Here is a 13,638-nt window from a genome sequence, read left to right as displayed (position 1 = left end):
TAGGCGTGCACCACCACGCCCAACTAATTTTTGTATTTTTAATAGAGATGGGGTTTCACCAAGTTGGGCAGGCTGGTCTCAAACTCCTGACCTCAACTGATCCACCCACCTCGGCCTCCCAACATGCTGGGATTACAGATGTAAGCCACTGCTCCCAGCCTCCCAAAATTTTTTTAATGAAAAAATTCCTGGCTCCACTACTTTAAGTTCTGTGTTCCTGGATAATATTACCTACCTCAAAGGTTGTTTTGAGGATTAAATGAGTTAACATATGTAAAGTGTGAAGTATATCATCTCTTGTAAAAATAAAAAATAAAAAAAACTGTAATTTGTGAGCATATATGTAACGTTATTATTTGATTTTTTTTTTTTTTTTTTTTTTAACATTCTCCAGGTCACAATGGAGCTATCCTATCTCTAACTTCTAATCAATCTACCAATGTAAACATAGATTAGAACTGGTAATTGTTTCATGTCTACTGAGATCTCTAATTAGCTTGTAGACAACTATAACACAAAACTTTTCGTTTTTGTCTTTTTTGACAAAGGCTGGAGTGCAGTGGCGCAATCTCGACTCACTGCAACCTCCGCCTCCAGGGTTCAAGCAATTCTCCTGCCTCAGCCTCCCGAGCAGATGGGACTACAGGCGCCCGCCACCGCACCTGGCTGATTTCAGAATGTTTAGTAGAGACAGGGTTTTGCCATGTTGGCCATGCTGGTCTCAAACTCCTGGCCTCAGATGATCCACCTGCCTCAGTCTCCCGAAGTTCTGAAATTACAGGCGTGAACCACTGCAGCTGGCATCCAAAACTTTTTTAACACACACAGTAGTATCTAACGTAGTACTTAATCTTTTTAGTGCCCAGAAAATATTGATTTATCAACAAAACTAAATGTCTGTAAAATTAACTCTGTTACAGTGGTAAGAATGTAAGGCAGTCAGGCCGGGCGCGGTGGCTCAAGCCTGTAATCCCAGCACTTTGGGAGGCCGAGACGGGCGGATCACGAGGTCAGGAGATCGAGACCATCCTGGTGAACACGGTGAAACCCCGTCTCTACTAAAAAATACAAAAAACTAGCCGGGCGAGGTGGTGGGCGCCTGTAGTCCCAGCTACTCGGGAGGCTGAGGCAGGAGAATGGCGTAAACCCGGGAGGTGGAGCTTGCAGTGACCCGAGATCGCGCCACTGCACTCCAGCCTGGGTGACAGAGCGAGACTCCGTCTCAAAAAAAAAAAAATAAATAAATAAAAATAAAAAAAAGAATGTAAGGCAGTCAACTCTTCTGATAATAATTACAAAATGGCCTCCAAGTTTCTTTGATCTTCTTGCATTGAGAAAATTGAGCAACTGAACTAAAATGGCTTGATTCTAATCCTTGGAAAGACTATTAGCAGAAGAATTTGAAATAAGCAAAAGGGGCTGGGTGTGGTGGCTCACACCTGTAATTGCAGCACTTTGGGAGACTGAGGTGGGCAGATCATTTGAACCCAGGAGTTCAAAACTAGCCTGGGCAACATGATGAAACATAGTTTCTACAAAAAATACAAAAATTAACTAAGTGTGGTGGCACACATCTGTAGTCCCAGCTACTTGAGAGGCTGAGGGGGGAGGATTGCTTGAACGAGGCAGGCAGAGGTTGCAGTGAGCCTACATCGCACCTCTGCACTCCAGCCCAGCAACAGAGTGAGAACCTGTACCAAAAAAAAAAAAAAAATGCCAAAGCCTTGAGTTTATAAAGTACATAATTTCAAATATTCCACTCTGCCTTAAAGAGAGCATGGATTCAAGTCCGTTATAGGTTAATAAAGATGGAGAAAGATATATATACATATATATAGTACAACAACAATTTAGGAGATGCAAGTCTCCTTAACTAACGAAGTCAAGTACTGAAAGTGTTATGTTAAACAAACAAAAAAAAGACAAAGAAGAACTGTGAAGAACAAAAGGAGGGGAGACAACATGCTGCCCAAGTTTTAAACTGATGAGTCAGAGACCAATGGTTTCCATCCCAGCTCTGATACCACGGCTCTGCACAATCAGGAAAAACCTCAAGATCAGCAGAACTACAAGAACAGACCCATCAGACTGAAGCTTCACATTTTCAGGAAACTTTTAGATTGGCAAATTTCTTTAAGTGAATTATAATCAGACTTTTACTTATATAAATTTGTCCTATAAGCATCAACAGCATAATAAACACCAGTCCCCAAGGTGAACTTTACTTTTTAGTAAAAATTACTACACTTTAAAATGTAACAACTCTAAAATATCAAAGACTTAATGAAAAACATGAACTCTTCGATTAGCTCTTGCAATCAAATGGGCTCTACATGTTTATATTTTTTGAAAAGGTTATAAAGCTAAAAGACTCCCTTGAAAGCAAGGTATTCGACATAATTAGGTTGTGCCAATTATTTGCACATGGAAAGCACAAGTGGGACAGAGGCCACATTCCTACAGGAAGAGCAACTAACAAAAAACATCTACAGACACTAAGTGGTTGCGGCACCATCGGCCTTATTCCCCAGTCAGCATGCCAGTTTCATGGGTGAGAAGCAGCTATGACAGTGGGGCAGCCGTAGCAGTGGCGGTATGCGTGGCCTTGAAAGCAGTTCAGTAGTGGCTCCCTGACTTCCCCTCCTCCAGCCTTTCCAAGGACTTGGTAAGTACCTGATTCCTGAAAATAGCTACAGTGGATCTGTTTCCTGCTCTATACCCTGACTTATACATTGACATTGTGTGAATTCAGGTTCTCTTACCCTCTTCTTGGACCACTGTACAACATCTCCTAACTCAGGATTTGCCTGCAATCCTCACTATCCCAGTTCTTCCTCTGACCTGAGACTACCAAAACTGCTCATGCTTAAAGAAAGCTTATCTAGTAAGGGCCATATGGAAACTTCTTCTGCTCTTTCACACTGGTACATTTGTGTGTGCAGCTGTGTCCTTTAATTCCTTCTCTATCTGATGAAATCCCACTCCACCTTCAGAACATAGCTCAAATGAAGACTCCTTCTGTGACTGTCCCAACAGGGTCACTCCACATGCCACTCCCTTTCACAGGTGCACTCCTTTTCACATACCCTGCTGCCTGCCTGGGGCTCTGTGCTCATTCATTCACACATTCATTCATTCAAAAAATATTTGCTAAGTTACATTTACCTACCACATGTAATGAAAACTGGGGATACTACCCTAACCAAGATAAACAAGATCTGTTCTCTCTTGCAGCTATAATCCAACCGGGATTAGTATACCCCATAATCACCTAAATAATGTTTAATTATAATTGTGATAAGTGCAATAAAAGATTCAGGGTGTTGTCTTTTATCTATAAATGGAAACCTAATCTAATCTCAGAGGATCAAGGAGAATTATTTCCCTTGAAAAGACATTTAAGCAGGAATTGAAAGATGAGCAAAAGCTGAGCAGGCAAAAACTCGTTAGAAAGCTTCCCAGGCAGAAGAACAGCACGTGCGAAGGTCTTGAAACAGCATTCTAGCAACTGTAAAGACCACCAGTGGGCAAAAGTCAAGGTGCAAGGGGAACAACAGCCTAAAATAAGTTTAGAGGTAGTTATTTCTTACAACCATTATTACAAGTACTTAGCACATTATTTTAGAATTATTTACTTGCAAAAACAAAACCCACACTAAACAAACTCCTTTAGGTCTTACAAATTTTTTTAGCTCTCTTACCTAATACAGTATCTAACAGTGTGTCTTCAAGTCAAGATCTGCGGAATGAAGAAACGAGTGTTTGATGTGAGCAAGGAGCTTACCCTCTCAGTATCATACAGGCTAAACAAAACAATCTCCAGAGTTAAAAAACCTTATGTTTCTGACTACCCAAAATTGAATGGGCAAGAGACTCACTTTCATACCAATTTAAATATGCTCAAAATCAAACCTAGTAAAAGATGCATCAATAGACGGATAAACTGTGGTCTGTCCATACAATGGAATATTATTCAGCCATAAAAGGAATGAGGTACCGACACATTACAAAATGAATGAACTTTGAAAACATATTAAGTGAAAGTCAGAAACAAAAGTCCGTATGTTGTATTACATGAAATATCCAGAACAGGCAAACCTATAGAGATAGAACATGCAATGGTGTCTGCCAGGGGCTAGGGAGAGCGGACAGTGGGAAGAAACGTCTCAATGTGAATTTTATCTGTATGCTCTTTTTTTTTTCCCCGGGATGGAGTCTTACTCTGTCAACCAAGCTGGAGTGCAGCAGTGCGATCTCTACTCACTGCAACCTCCGCCTCCCAGGTTCAAGCAATTCTCCTGCCTCAGTCTCCCAAGTAGGGATTACAGGCGCCTGCCGCCGCACCCAGCTAACATTTTTCATATTTTTAGTGGAGACAGGGTTTCACCATGTTGGCCAGGCTGATCTTGAATGCATTTGGCATTTTTAAAATCTCAGAAATATACATTAACAAGCATGGGGTATGTCAGTGTGGTGCCTGCCAAGCCCAGTGATGTTTTCTAGGAGCCCTACCCACTAGTTCAGGCCACTCCTGATGTCCAGCACAAGATGCCCTGTTCTGAGCCTGTGAAAGAATACAGAAGTGGGAAAAAAAAAAAAAAAAAAAAAATCAAAGCTAGGATTACCTGTAGACAACACTTTAAATACTGAAAACTAACCTTGAAGCTGGCAAGGCGTTCTCAGTCCTCACTGCTCCCTAAAGTGTCACCAACTAATAACCAACAAGAGCTGCTTTAAACTCCCACTGAGTCATGAATGCAGCTAGGAGAGAAGAGGAGTAGTTCCATCTGCCTGTTCTTAAATTCCCCAGTTGTTCAACAGATTTGGTAAGAGCAGCATCAAGAGCAGGAAACTGGTGCCTATGCCATCCTTTTCTCCTTCCTTGCTTCTTAAATACTGTCAATCCAGGAAACACAAGCTGGTGATTCAGTAAGAAAATGTCAAAACCCAATTGACATACCTCTACCAACTATTATAAGGCAAGATAATACAGGGACCTCAAATCCTAAGCTTTAGTTTCGGTACATATTCCCAAAGATCAGTGGAAGAAGCTTCTTTAAAAGAAAGAAAATTAAGTTAACCGGGAAATAACTTTGAAATACAGTACATGAAAAGTTTGATGCAATTTACTAGACAGTGAAGAAAACATCAATACATACACAGAACGAAACTTCTTAGTAACTGAGCTGTAGAGTAAGATCCTTAACATATCTTTTAAAAGTACTACATTTATTATGTCATCCTAGCATATAGATCCAAAATCATGTAACAAGCCAAGAATTCTACTAAAAAAGCCTCCATAATGTACTTCAACCTTACCAAATACTCAAAAACTGCGAAAATATATTTACATCTATTGCTCTACCATGTCAAAATTTTCAGTTACAACTATGAAATCAAGTCTAATTAAGCCAACAAGTGGCCTTACCTATGATTTTTTGCCTGAAAGATCAAGATAACACATTGAAATAATTTACAAGATCATTTTAATATTCTTCTAGATTTAGTAGCAACAACAACAACAAAAAAATCCTTGTAAATTATACTGTGGAGTGCATGCCCTTCAAGCTGCACCCTTGTACTCTTGATACCATTCTCTTCTCTCCCACATCCCTCACTTCTCAAAACAAGTAAACCAACAAAAGGCCAGACAAAACCAAAATACAAAAGACATTCATTCAGTATATACCGTGGCAATACAAACATTGAGCAAAATGAATACTTCCTATTCTTCAGGTCCAAAGAAGTAAAACTTTTCATCCTAATTTAAGAAGTACATGATTCTCTTCTCCCCACTCCAAAAGAGTAAATGGAAAAAAAAAAAAAAGTTAACATGGTTAATAACGGCTTTTAAAAATCTGTATTATTTTAGAAAGCATTAGTGAAAATCTGATTTTATAAAGTACTTTTCTGGAAACAGAAATTTGAACAAAAATTAAATTATTTTTAACAATGTCTGTAGATGAAGGAAGGTTAATTCTGAAACTGTTACTATTCAATTTTTAATAAACAGATTTAATATTTACCAGCATCTCTACTTAATCATGTTATTACTCAAAATGACAAAATGTGTACTTTTTAACTTCAGCTTCTTTCTTCTTCTTGGCCTTTTAAAAGACCATTTTTCAGTGTTTTACTAGTGCAGTCCATGAAGAGCAAGCGACTGAGCCTCAATACAGTACAGAACTTCCAAATAGCCACACACAATCAAGTTACTAGGAAAACAAATATTACAAGAACCAGGCATGCACTATGTAAAAACTCATCACCTGAAAAGGTTACACAGGATAAATATAATTTTGACTCAATCAAGTTACTATATTGAAAAGTGCTTCATAAAAATAATCTAGTTACAGTATTCCCACTTGATTCTTCCAGTAATTCAGTACCTGTTATGACAGTGAAGAAACCTGCTGATGCTGTGTGGCTCAGTCTAGTCAAATATTACCAGTCTACTGAAATGTGACTCATTTATATAGTATTGAGAAAGAACAGTAAAGCTTCAGGAAGAGTCTAAGTCAAATAACACAGAAATCTTAAAGGACATTCCCCAAAGAGACTGTCTCCTGCTTTGGAGAACTACCCTATTTCTCGCCCAATAACGAAATAAACCAATTAAAAATAGACGCAATCTTTTATTAACTACACAAGACATTTCTTTTAAAAAAAAAATTAGAAATGTTTCCGATGAGATTACTTGCAAGACATTAAACATAAATCAGATCTCCAAACACAAAATATAGCAGCTAAAAATAGTATATCTATTTCAAAGGCTGAGGCAGAAGCCCTCCAACTGAACAAACTAAAATTAGGTCTTTTCTGTCTCTAGATCTTTAAAATGAACCTTCAACATTTATGAGGTACACAAATCAGTGTCCACACATTCTCCCAAACTAGCTGGTCAGAGAAAACCTAATTACTAAAATCTTCAGAAATATAAACCCACTGTCCTCCAAGAGATTCATGTAATGAAATTCCTCTTCATTCTGGCTAATAACCAGACTAAAAAACAATACTACTACTAATAAAGACCTTTCTCCAATTAATTTATTCCGTAAAACTCAAATCCACCGAAAAAGACCACCATACTCTTTTTCAAGAGGCAGAGACAAGAGCCTTGTACAAAAGCTGTCAGGTGGGGCAGGCAGGTAGGGCTCTGTCTGGGAGACCAAGAATCCGGACCGGAGAGGGAGGACGTGGTCACACCGGAGGGTAGAAGAGGGGATCGAGACCTAAGGGCGGCCCCACCCACAGAGATAGCTATGAGCAGAGCTAGGAGGGCAACTCTCTAACCCTAAGCTCTGCCCAGACCCGCGTCCGGTTCCGCGCTCCCAGCCCCGCTCCTACCCTCAGCCCTGTGGAGGGTCCGAGCATCGCTACTCCGGCACCTGCTCAACCCGGGGTCGGGGAGGAGGGGAGGCTGGGGCCACTGACAGGGCCTGCGAGCCTGACCTCGCCGCCGCCGCCTCTGGCGGACTTGAGGGTCGACAGGAGCCCCGCGCCCGCCCGCTCAGCCACCGGCCCTCCAGTCAGGGCAGGGGCCTCCCGGCAAGCCGAGGCATCCGCTAGGGCCCTGAACGCCGCAGCGGCGGGAAGGTCACCGGTCGCAGGAGGCCCCGACCGGGGCAGCGACGACGTCCGAGCTACCTTTGGCCTCGCAGTCGGCGCAGTACTTGTTGTCCTCCTCCCTCAGAAGCTTGGATAGGATGAGCTGGTGCTGCTCGTTCAGCTTCTGAGCCTTTTCCCGGCAGGAGCGCGTCGCCATCTCGGCAGTGGGGCGGGGAGCCCAGGGCAGCTACGGCGGCGGCGGACGCTGGCTGGAGCCGGGCAGAGTGAACGCACCTGGCGCCGCCGGGACCGCGGGCTGGCTTAGCCCAGGAAGCGGCGGCGGCAGCGGCAGCTGAAACAGGAGGAGGGGCGGCGGTGGTAGCGCCGACGTGTCCCGCCTCCTTGCCGGGCCGGCCGGCAAACACCACCCGAGCCGGCGAGGGGAGGAGGAGGGGGAGTGGGACGCGCCGAGGCTTCCGGGTGGCGCGGAGGAAGGGACCCGGGCGCCGGGCGCGCTGCGCATGCGCCGAACGTACGCGGCCCGGCCTGCCGGATCTTTCTGCAAAAAGGCCCAAGGTGATTCCTGAAAAGTAGCTGGCACTGCCTCATGCAGGTTTTCCTGCCTTTTGAGATGTGATGGTCCGCGAGGGCCTCGAGTAAAACTCGGTAATGGAAGACCTTTTACAAGGAGGCTACTTTGACTTGCCCATTTGCCTTTGCTCTTGCTGGCACAACATTGGAAATGCAGAAATACTAGCGACTGGGTGGGGTCATTTACTCATTCGAGGTTTATTCGCCCGCAGTTTAGAAGCTGGAGACACGGATGGAATAAAAGAGGAAAAACGGTCTCTTACATTTTAAGGACGAGAAATAATCTAGTAGTGACATGTATTAAGGGATAACATTTCATTGAGTGATTACTCTGTTACGAACTATTAGCTCATTTAACCCTTTCCCCAACCTTATGATATTGTTGTCCTCATTACACAGAGGAGGAAAGTGAGGCATAGAGGAATTAAGTAACCTGCCCAGATTACAGAACTACTAGTGGGGGAGTTGAGATTCAAATCCAAAGTAGTCTGATTCCAGAGTCTGAAACACCTGGCTGTAAGCCCTTCCATAAGGGAGAAAGTGTGACCAGGAACCCAAATACTCGACGGTGATACTTTAACAAGAAGCTGTGTAAATAGTGATCATTAATGCAAGAGAAAGAGAACTAAAGAAATGAAACACTTTTCATTGGAACCCAGACCCTAATCCAGGCTCATGAGGTTTCAACTCTGGGTGAGGCAGTTTCAATGATTTGGCATGTTGTATATTATGAGGAAGTTCTAATATGGGACTTATATAAGCCCAATACACAGTCCTTGCTTGCGGTGAGGCAGATGCTAAGAAAGGCAATCAGCAAGAGTCGGTCTTACGCTTTTTAGTAAGGCTAATTTCTAGCCGCTGGCCCTGCCTAAAAGTGACCCTCATTGCTACCTAGCCCTGTTCTTGGCACAGGGGCTCAAAAAAATGTTTGTGGAATTAAATTGAATGGATATGGCAATAAAGATGTTCAGTAATTAAACAAATTAGAGCTTAAACTGCATAGCTCTGACACATAGCAACTAGAGAGATATTGGTGAGTTCAAAAGAACAGAAAAAAACCTTATGTGGGAGGGAGAATTTATGAGCCTTGTCCTGAAGATATGCTTGATTTAGATGGAGACTGGGGAGGGAGACATTAAGAAAGAGCAACATGCACAAAAGCGTAAAGACCTCAAGTACCTTGGAAAACAGACTGGAACAAAAGGTACTACTTAGGACGGAGTGAAAGATAAGGCTGCATAAGTAAACTATGATTGGGTTATGGAAGACTTGGGAAGCCAGACAAAGTAATCTGGCCTTGATGCAATTCACAGTAGAAAACCTGTAGATTTTGGCCAGGCACAGTGGCTCACACCTGTAATCCCAGCACTTTGGGAAGCCAAGGTGGGTGGATCACCTGAGGTGGGGAGTTCGAGACCAGCCTGACCAACATGGAGAAACCCCATCTCTACTGATAATACAAAATTAGCCAGGTGTAGTGGCAAATGCCTGTTTAATCCCAGCTACTCAGGAGATTGAGGGAGGAGAATCGCTTGAACCCTGGAGGCAGAGGTTGCAGTGAGCCAAGATCACGTCATTGCACTCCAGCCTGGGCAACAAGAGTGAAACTCCGTCCCCCCTGCACCCCTGCCCCTGGAAAAAAAAAAAAAAAAAACCCTGTAGATTCTTCAAGTAGGATAATAGCATAATAAAAAGGATCTTTCGGGAAAGTTAGTCCTGCCATAACCAGTAAACAAACACCATTTTTTGAGTACCTGTCCTCCCTACAAAAATTCTGTGCAGCACTGTAAGGACTCAGAAAACAGAATACAGGTTTACCTCCAATAAACGACCTTCAGGATGGATTGAAGGGTCACAGTGATGTCCAATAGAAACACTTGCATGCCACACATATAACTTTAAATAATACAGTAGCCACATTTTAAAACAGAAAAAGAAACATAAAATACATTTTATGAATACATTTTATTTAACTCGATGTATCCAAAATATTTTTAAGATGTAATATTAAAAAAGGCATATTTTCCATTCCTGTTTTCATATTGTCTTCAAAATGCTGTATAACACAGCTCGTTTCATTTTTGAGTAGCTGAATTTATTTCTTAATAAAGAAATTATCAAAAAATTGAAGCTAAGAGTTGGAGACCCTGCTGGTCCATGGGGTCTCACTATGTGGGCCAGCATGGTCTTGAACTCCTAGCCTCAAGTTATCCTCCCACCTTGGCCTCCCAAAGTGCTGGGATTACAGGCACGAGCCACTGCGCCCAGCCTGGAGTAGCTGAATTTCAAATGTTCAGCAGCCGCATGTGACTAGTGGATACATTATTGAATAGTGTTGTTCTCGATGGTCAGCTTAGAGGCTATTAAAATCTAAATTTGAGTTGATTGTATTTTAAGGCTATAGTAGGAAGAAAGAGACATGTTCCCCAAAACATCTTGGGAAGAAAACAACATTGCATTTATTCACCAATATTTATTAAACCACTTCTATCTAGTACACTAATTATCAGAAGCTTACAGTCTACTATGAGATAAAAATATGTAAATAGAAAAGGACTACATTGAAAAGTCTATAGCAAATATAAAGTGTTCTAGGAGCAAAAGGAACAGAACATGCAGTAGCCTGGGAAAATCTGGGAAAGTTTCACGGAGGAGGTGATGCTTAAACTTGGCTTTTAACAGATGGGGGAATTTTTCAAGTGAATGGGGGTGGAGCGGAGAGAAAGGAGTTGCTTTAAAAAACACGTATGGACTTCTGAAAGTTCAGGGTTATATGAAGTAGTGAGGATGTGAGGCCCAAGAAACCTAGAATGTGTTTGGAGAATGTGAAGGTAGGAAAGGAAACAAGATGGAGAGGTAGATTGACACCAGAGGGTTAAGAGCTTTGTAGCAAAGCAACAGAGTTTGAACCTTATGGGTTTATAGAACCAATAGAAGCTTTTACATGAAAAAATGACTTCATAAGCTTTCTTCTCAGTAACTCTCCATACAGCGGTAGTATGGAGAACATGGTGGGGAAAAACTTATCAAGGGAACAGATTACAAGACTGTCTCAATAATAGTCCAAAGAAGATATGATGAAGGCCTATTTTAAGCAAGTTGCATAGGGTTTGGGAGAGACAGAATCAAATGATGTTTTAAAATTAGAAGCAGCAAGATTTGGCAGCTGACTGTATGTGGAGGGTAAGAGAAGGAAGGTGAGAATAACATCAGGCTTTCTAAGTTGGGAGACAGGTAAATGGTGATGCCATTAACGCAGATCAAGAACAGAAGGAGTAGGCCTCTCAGTCCAGCAGTGACAGGGCTGAGCCAGCAGCACTAATCCTCCCAGTTCTCCATGTGCTCAGCTTCCTGCTCTGCAACCATGACACAACAGGCCATCTCTTTTGCCAAGGACCGTCTGGCTGGTGGCATTGCTGCTGCCATCACCAAGATAATTGTGGCCCTGATTGAGCAGGTGAAGCTGCTGTAGCAGATGCAAGGCGCCAGGAAGCAGATGACAGTTGACAGCAGTGCACAGGAATTGTGGACTACTTCCTTAAGCAAGCCCTCAACGTCGCATTCAAGGATAAGCAGACACAGCTATTCCTGGGAGTATGGATGAACACATGCAGTTCTAGAGCTGTTTTGCCCACAATCCGGCCTCCAACAAGGCGGCCAGAGCCACCTGTCTCTGTTTTGTGTACTCGGTGAATTTTGCCAGAATCCATCTGGTGGTCAATGTTGGGAAATCGTACACAGAGCTGGGATTCAAGTTCAAATACCTGGGAGACTGTCTGGTGAAGATAAGCAAGTCTGATGAGATCTGGGGACTGTACCAGGGCTTTAGCATCTCTGTGCAGGGCATCATCCTTTTCTGGGCTGCCTGAAGGCCTGAGGCATGCTCCCTGACTCCAAGACTACCACATCATGGTAAGCCAGATGATTGCCCAGACTGTGGTGGTGCGGCCAACATGGCCTTCTACACCTTGGGTCCTGTACAGACACAAAGGAGCCAACATACTGCACATGGGAACCCTCAATTGCTGAAGGAAGATTTTTAAAGAGGAAAGGGGAAAGCCTTCTTCAAGAGTGCATGGTCTAATGTTGTCAGAGATCTGGGAGGAGCTTTTAGGCCAGTCCTGTATGTGGAATTAAAGAAGAGTAAGTGTGTTTCCTCACTAGAAATGGAAACCAAGAGAATCATGTAGCGTACTTAACTGTTATGGACCACTGACCTTTGAGAAATTTCATTGTCTTTGTCCTGGCCATAGTACATCTGTAGAGGGGTAGAGAAGGCTTTAGAAAAGGGGTTCACCATGATCATATTCAACCATTGGCACCCTGAATCCATGCATCTATTACCGGCAGTAATTATGACATCACCATGGGTCCACAAACAAGGCAGCTCCTTCAAACAGACTTGCAGTCCAGGCACTTGTAGAATCCAAATTGTGTTTAAATATTTATTTTGTATGTATGTATGTATGTATGTATGTATGTATGTATTTATTTATTTATTTATCTTTGAGACAGAGTTTCACTCTTGTTGCCCACGCTGGAGTACAATGGCATGATCTTGGCTTACTACCACCTCTGCCTCCCAGGTTCAAGCAATTCTTCTGCCTTAGCCTTCCTAGTAGCTGGAATTACAGGCACCTGCCAACATGCCCAGCTAATTTTTTGTATTTTTAGTAGAGACGGGGTTTCATTATGTTGACCAGGCAGGTCTCGAACTCCTGACCTCATGCAATCCACCCGCCTCAGCCTCCCAAAGTGCTGGGATTACAGATGTGAGCCACTATGCACGGTAAATATTTATTTTTTGAAAAATCGTGTCTCCCATTGTATTTGAGCACTATCTCCTCTTTTGCATGGCCAAATATTTGCAATCATGTTGTATATTGGGCATTCTTCTGCAAAACAGTAAAAAGAGGACACTGAAAAAGCAAGAAAGAATAAAAGAGATAGTCCAGATTTGGGGTCAGGGGAGAAGCAGCATTTGCTTGGGGACATGTTAAGTTTAAGATGTGCCTAGGACATCCAGCTTCATGTGTCTAATGAGACATTGTATATTGACTTATAGAACTCTGGAGAGACGTTACTGCTGGTAAAAGTTATTTGGGAATTATTTGAATTTAAAGGATCATAGAAGCTATAAAAATGGATGACATTCCCCCAGAGAAAGCATGTAGACAAAGGAGAGAAGAGACCCAAAGACAAAATTCTGGGGATTGCCTATTAAATGAGGAGTGGAGAGAGAAAGGTGAACCATTGAAAAGAGCAGAGAACCAGAAGCCAGGGAAGGAAAGATTTCCAAGAAGTAAGGGTGAACACCAACCAATGCTAACTATTCCAGAAAAGTCAATTATTTCCCTTTTAGACAGTACATACAGCATGTGGTCATGGGTCTGCACAGTTCATTGTTTTCTTTCATAGCCCAACAACAAGAGAAGATAAATCATCTGATGGGGCTTCCAGAGCCTGTGATTGTCTGGAGGGTTCCATGAAATATTGAGG

General features: G+C 42.5%; 1 protein-coding gene across 4 annotated transcripts in view; it reads right to left on the bottom strand.

Annotated features, from left to right (window-relative positions):
- SMAP1 (small ArfGAP 1) overlaps positions 1 to 13,638 on the bottom strand; it is a 428,466-nt gene that overhangs the window by 184,158 nt on the left and 230,670 nt on the right. For 2 of the 4 annotated variants that reach the window (XM_050789720.1, XM_050789724.1), the window contains exon 1: positions 7,648 to 8,038. In XM_050789720.1, the coding sequence (XP_050645677.1) occupies positions 7,648 to 7,765 (118 nt within the window). In that variant the 5' untranslated portion in view covers positions 7,766 to 8,038. Of the gene's footprint in view, positions 1 to 7,647; positions 8,039 to 13,638 lie in introns of those variants that run through there. The other 2 variants (XM_050789718.1, XM_050789722.1) reach the window with 2 other exon arrangements.

The sequence above is a fragment of the Macaca thibetana genome, chromosome 4, assembly GCF_024542745.1.
Source record: "Macaca thibetana thibetana isolate TM-01 chromosome 4, ASM2454274v1, whole genome shotgun sequence".
Lineage (NCBI taxonomy): Eukaryota > Metazoa > Chordata > Mammalia > Primates > Cercopithecidae > Macaca > Macaca thibetana.
Note: the sequence above shows the minus strand (reverse complement) of the source record. Positions and strands in the feature narration are given on the sequence as shown.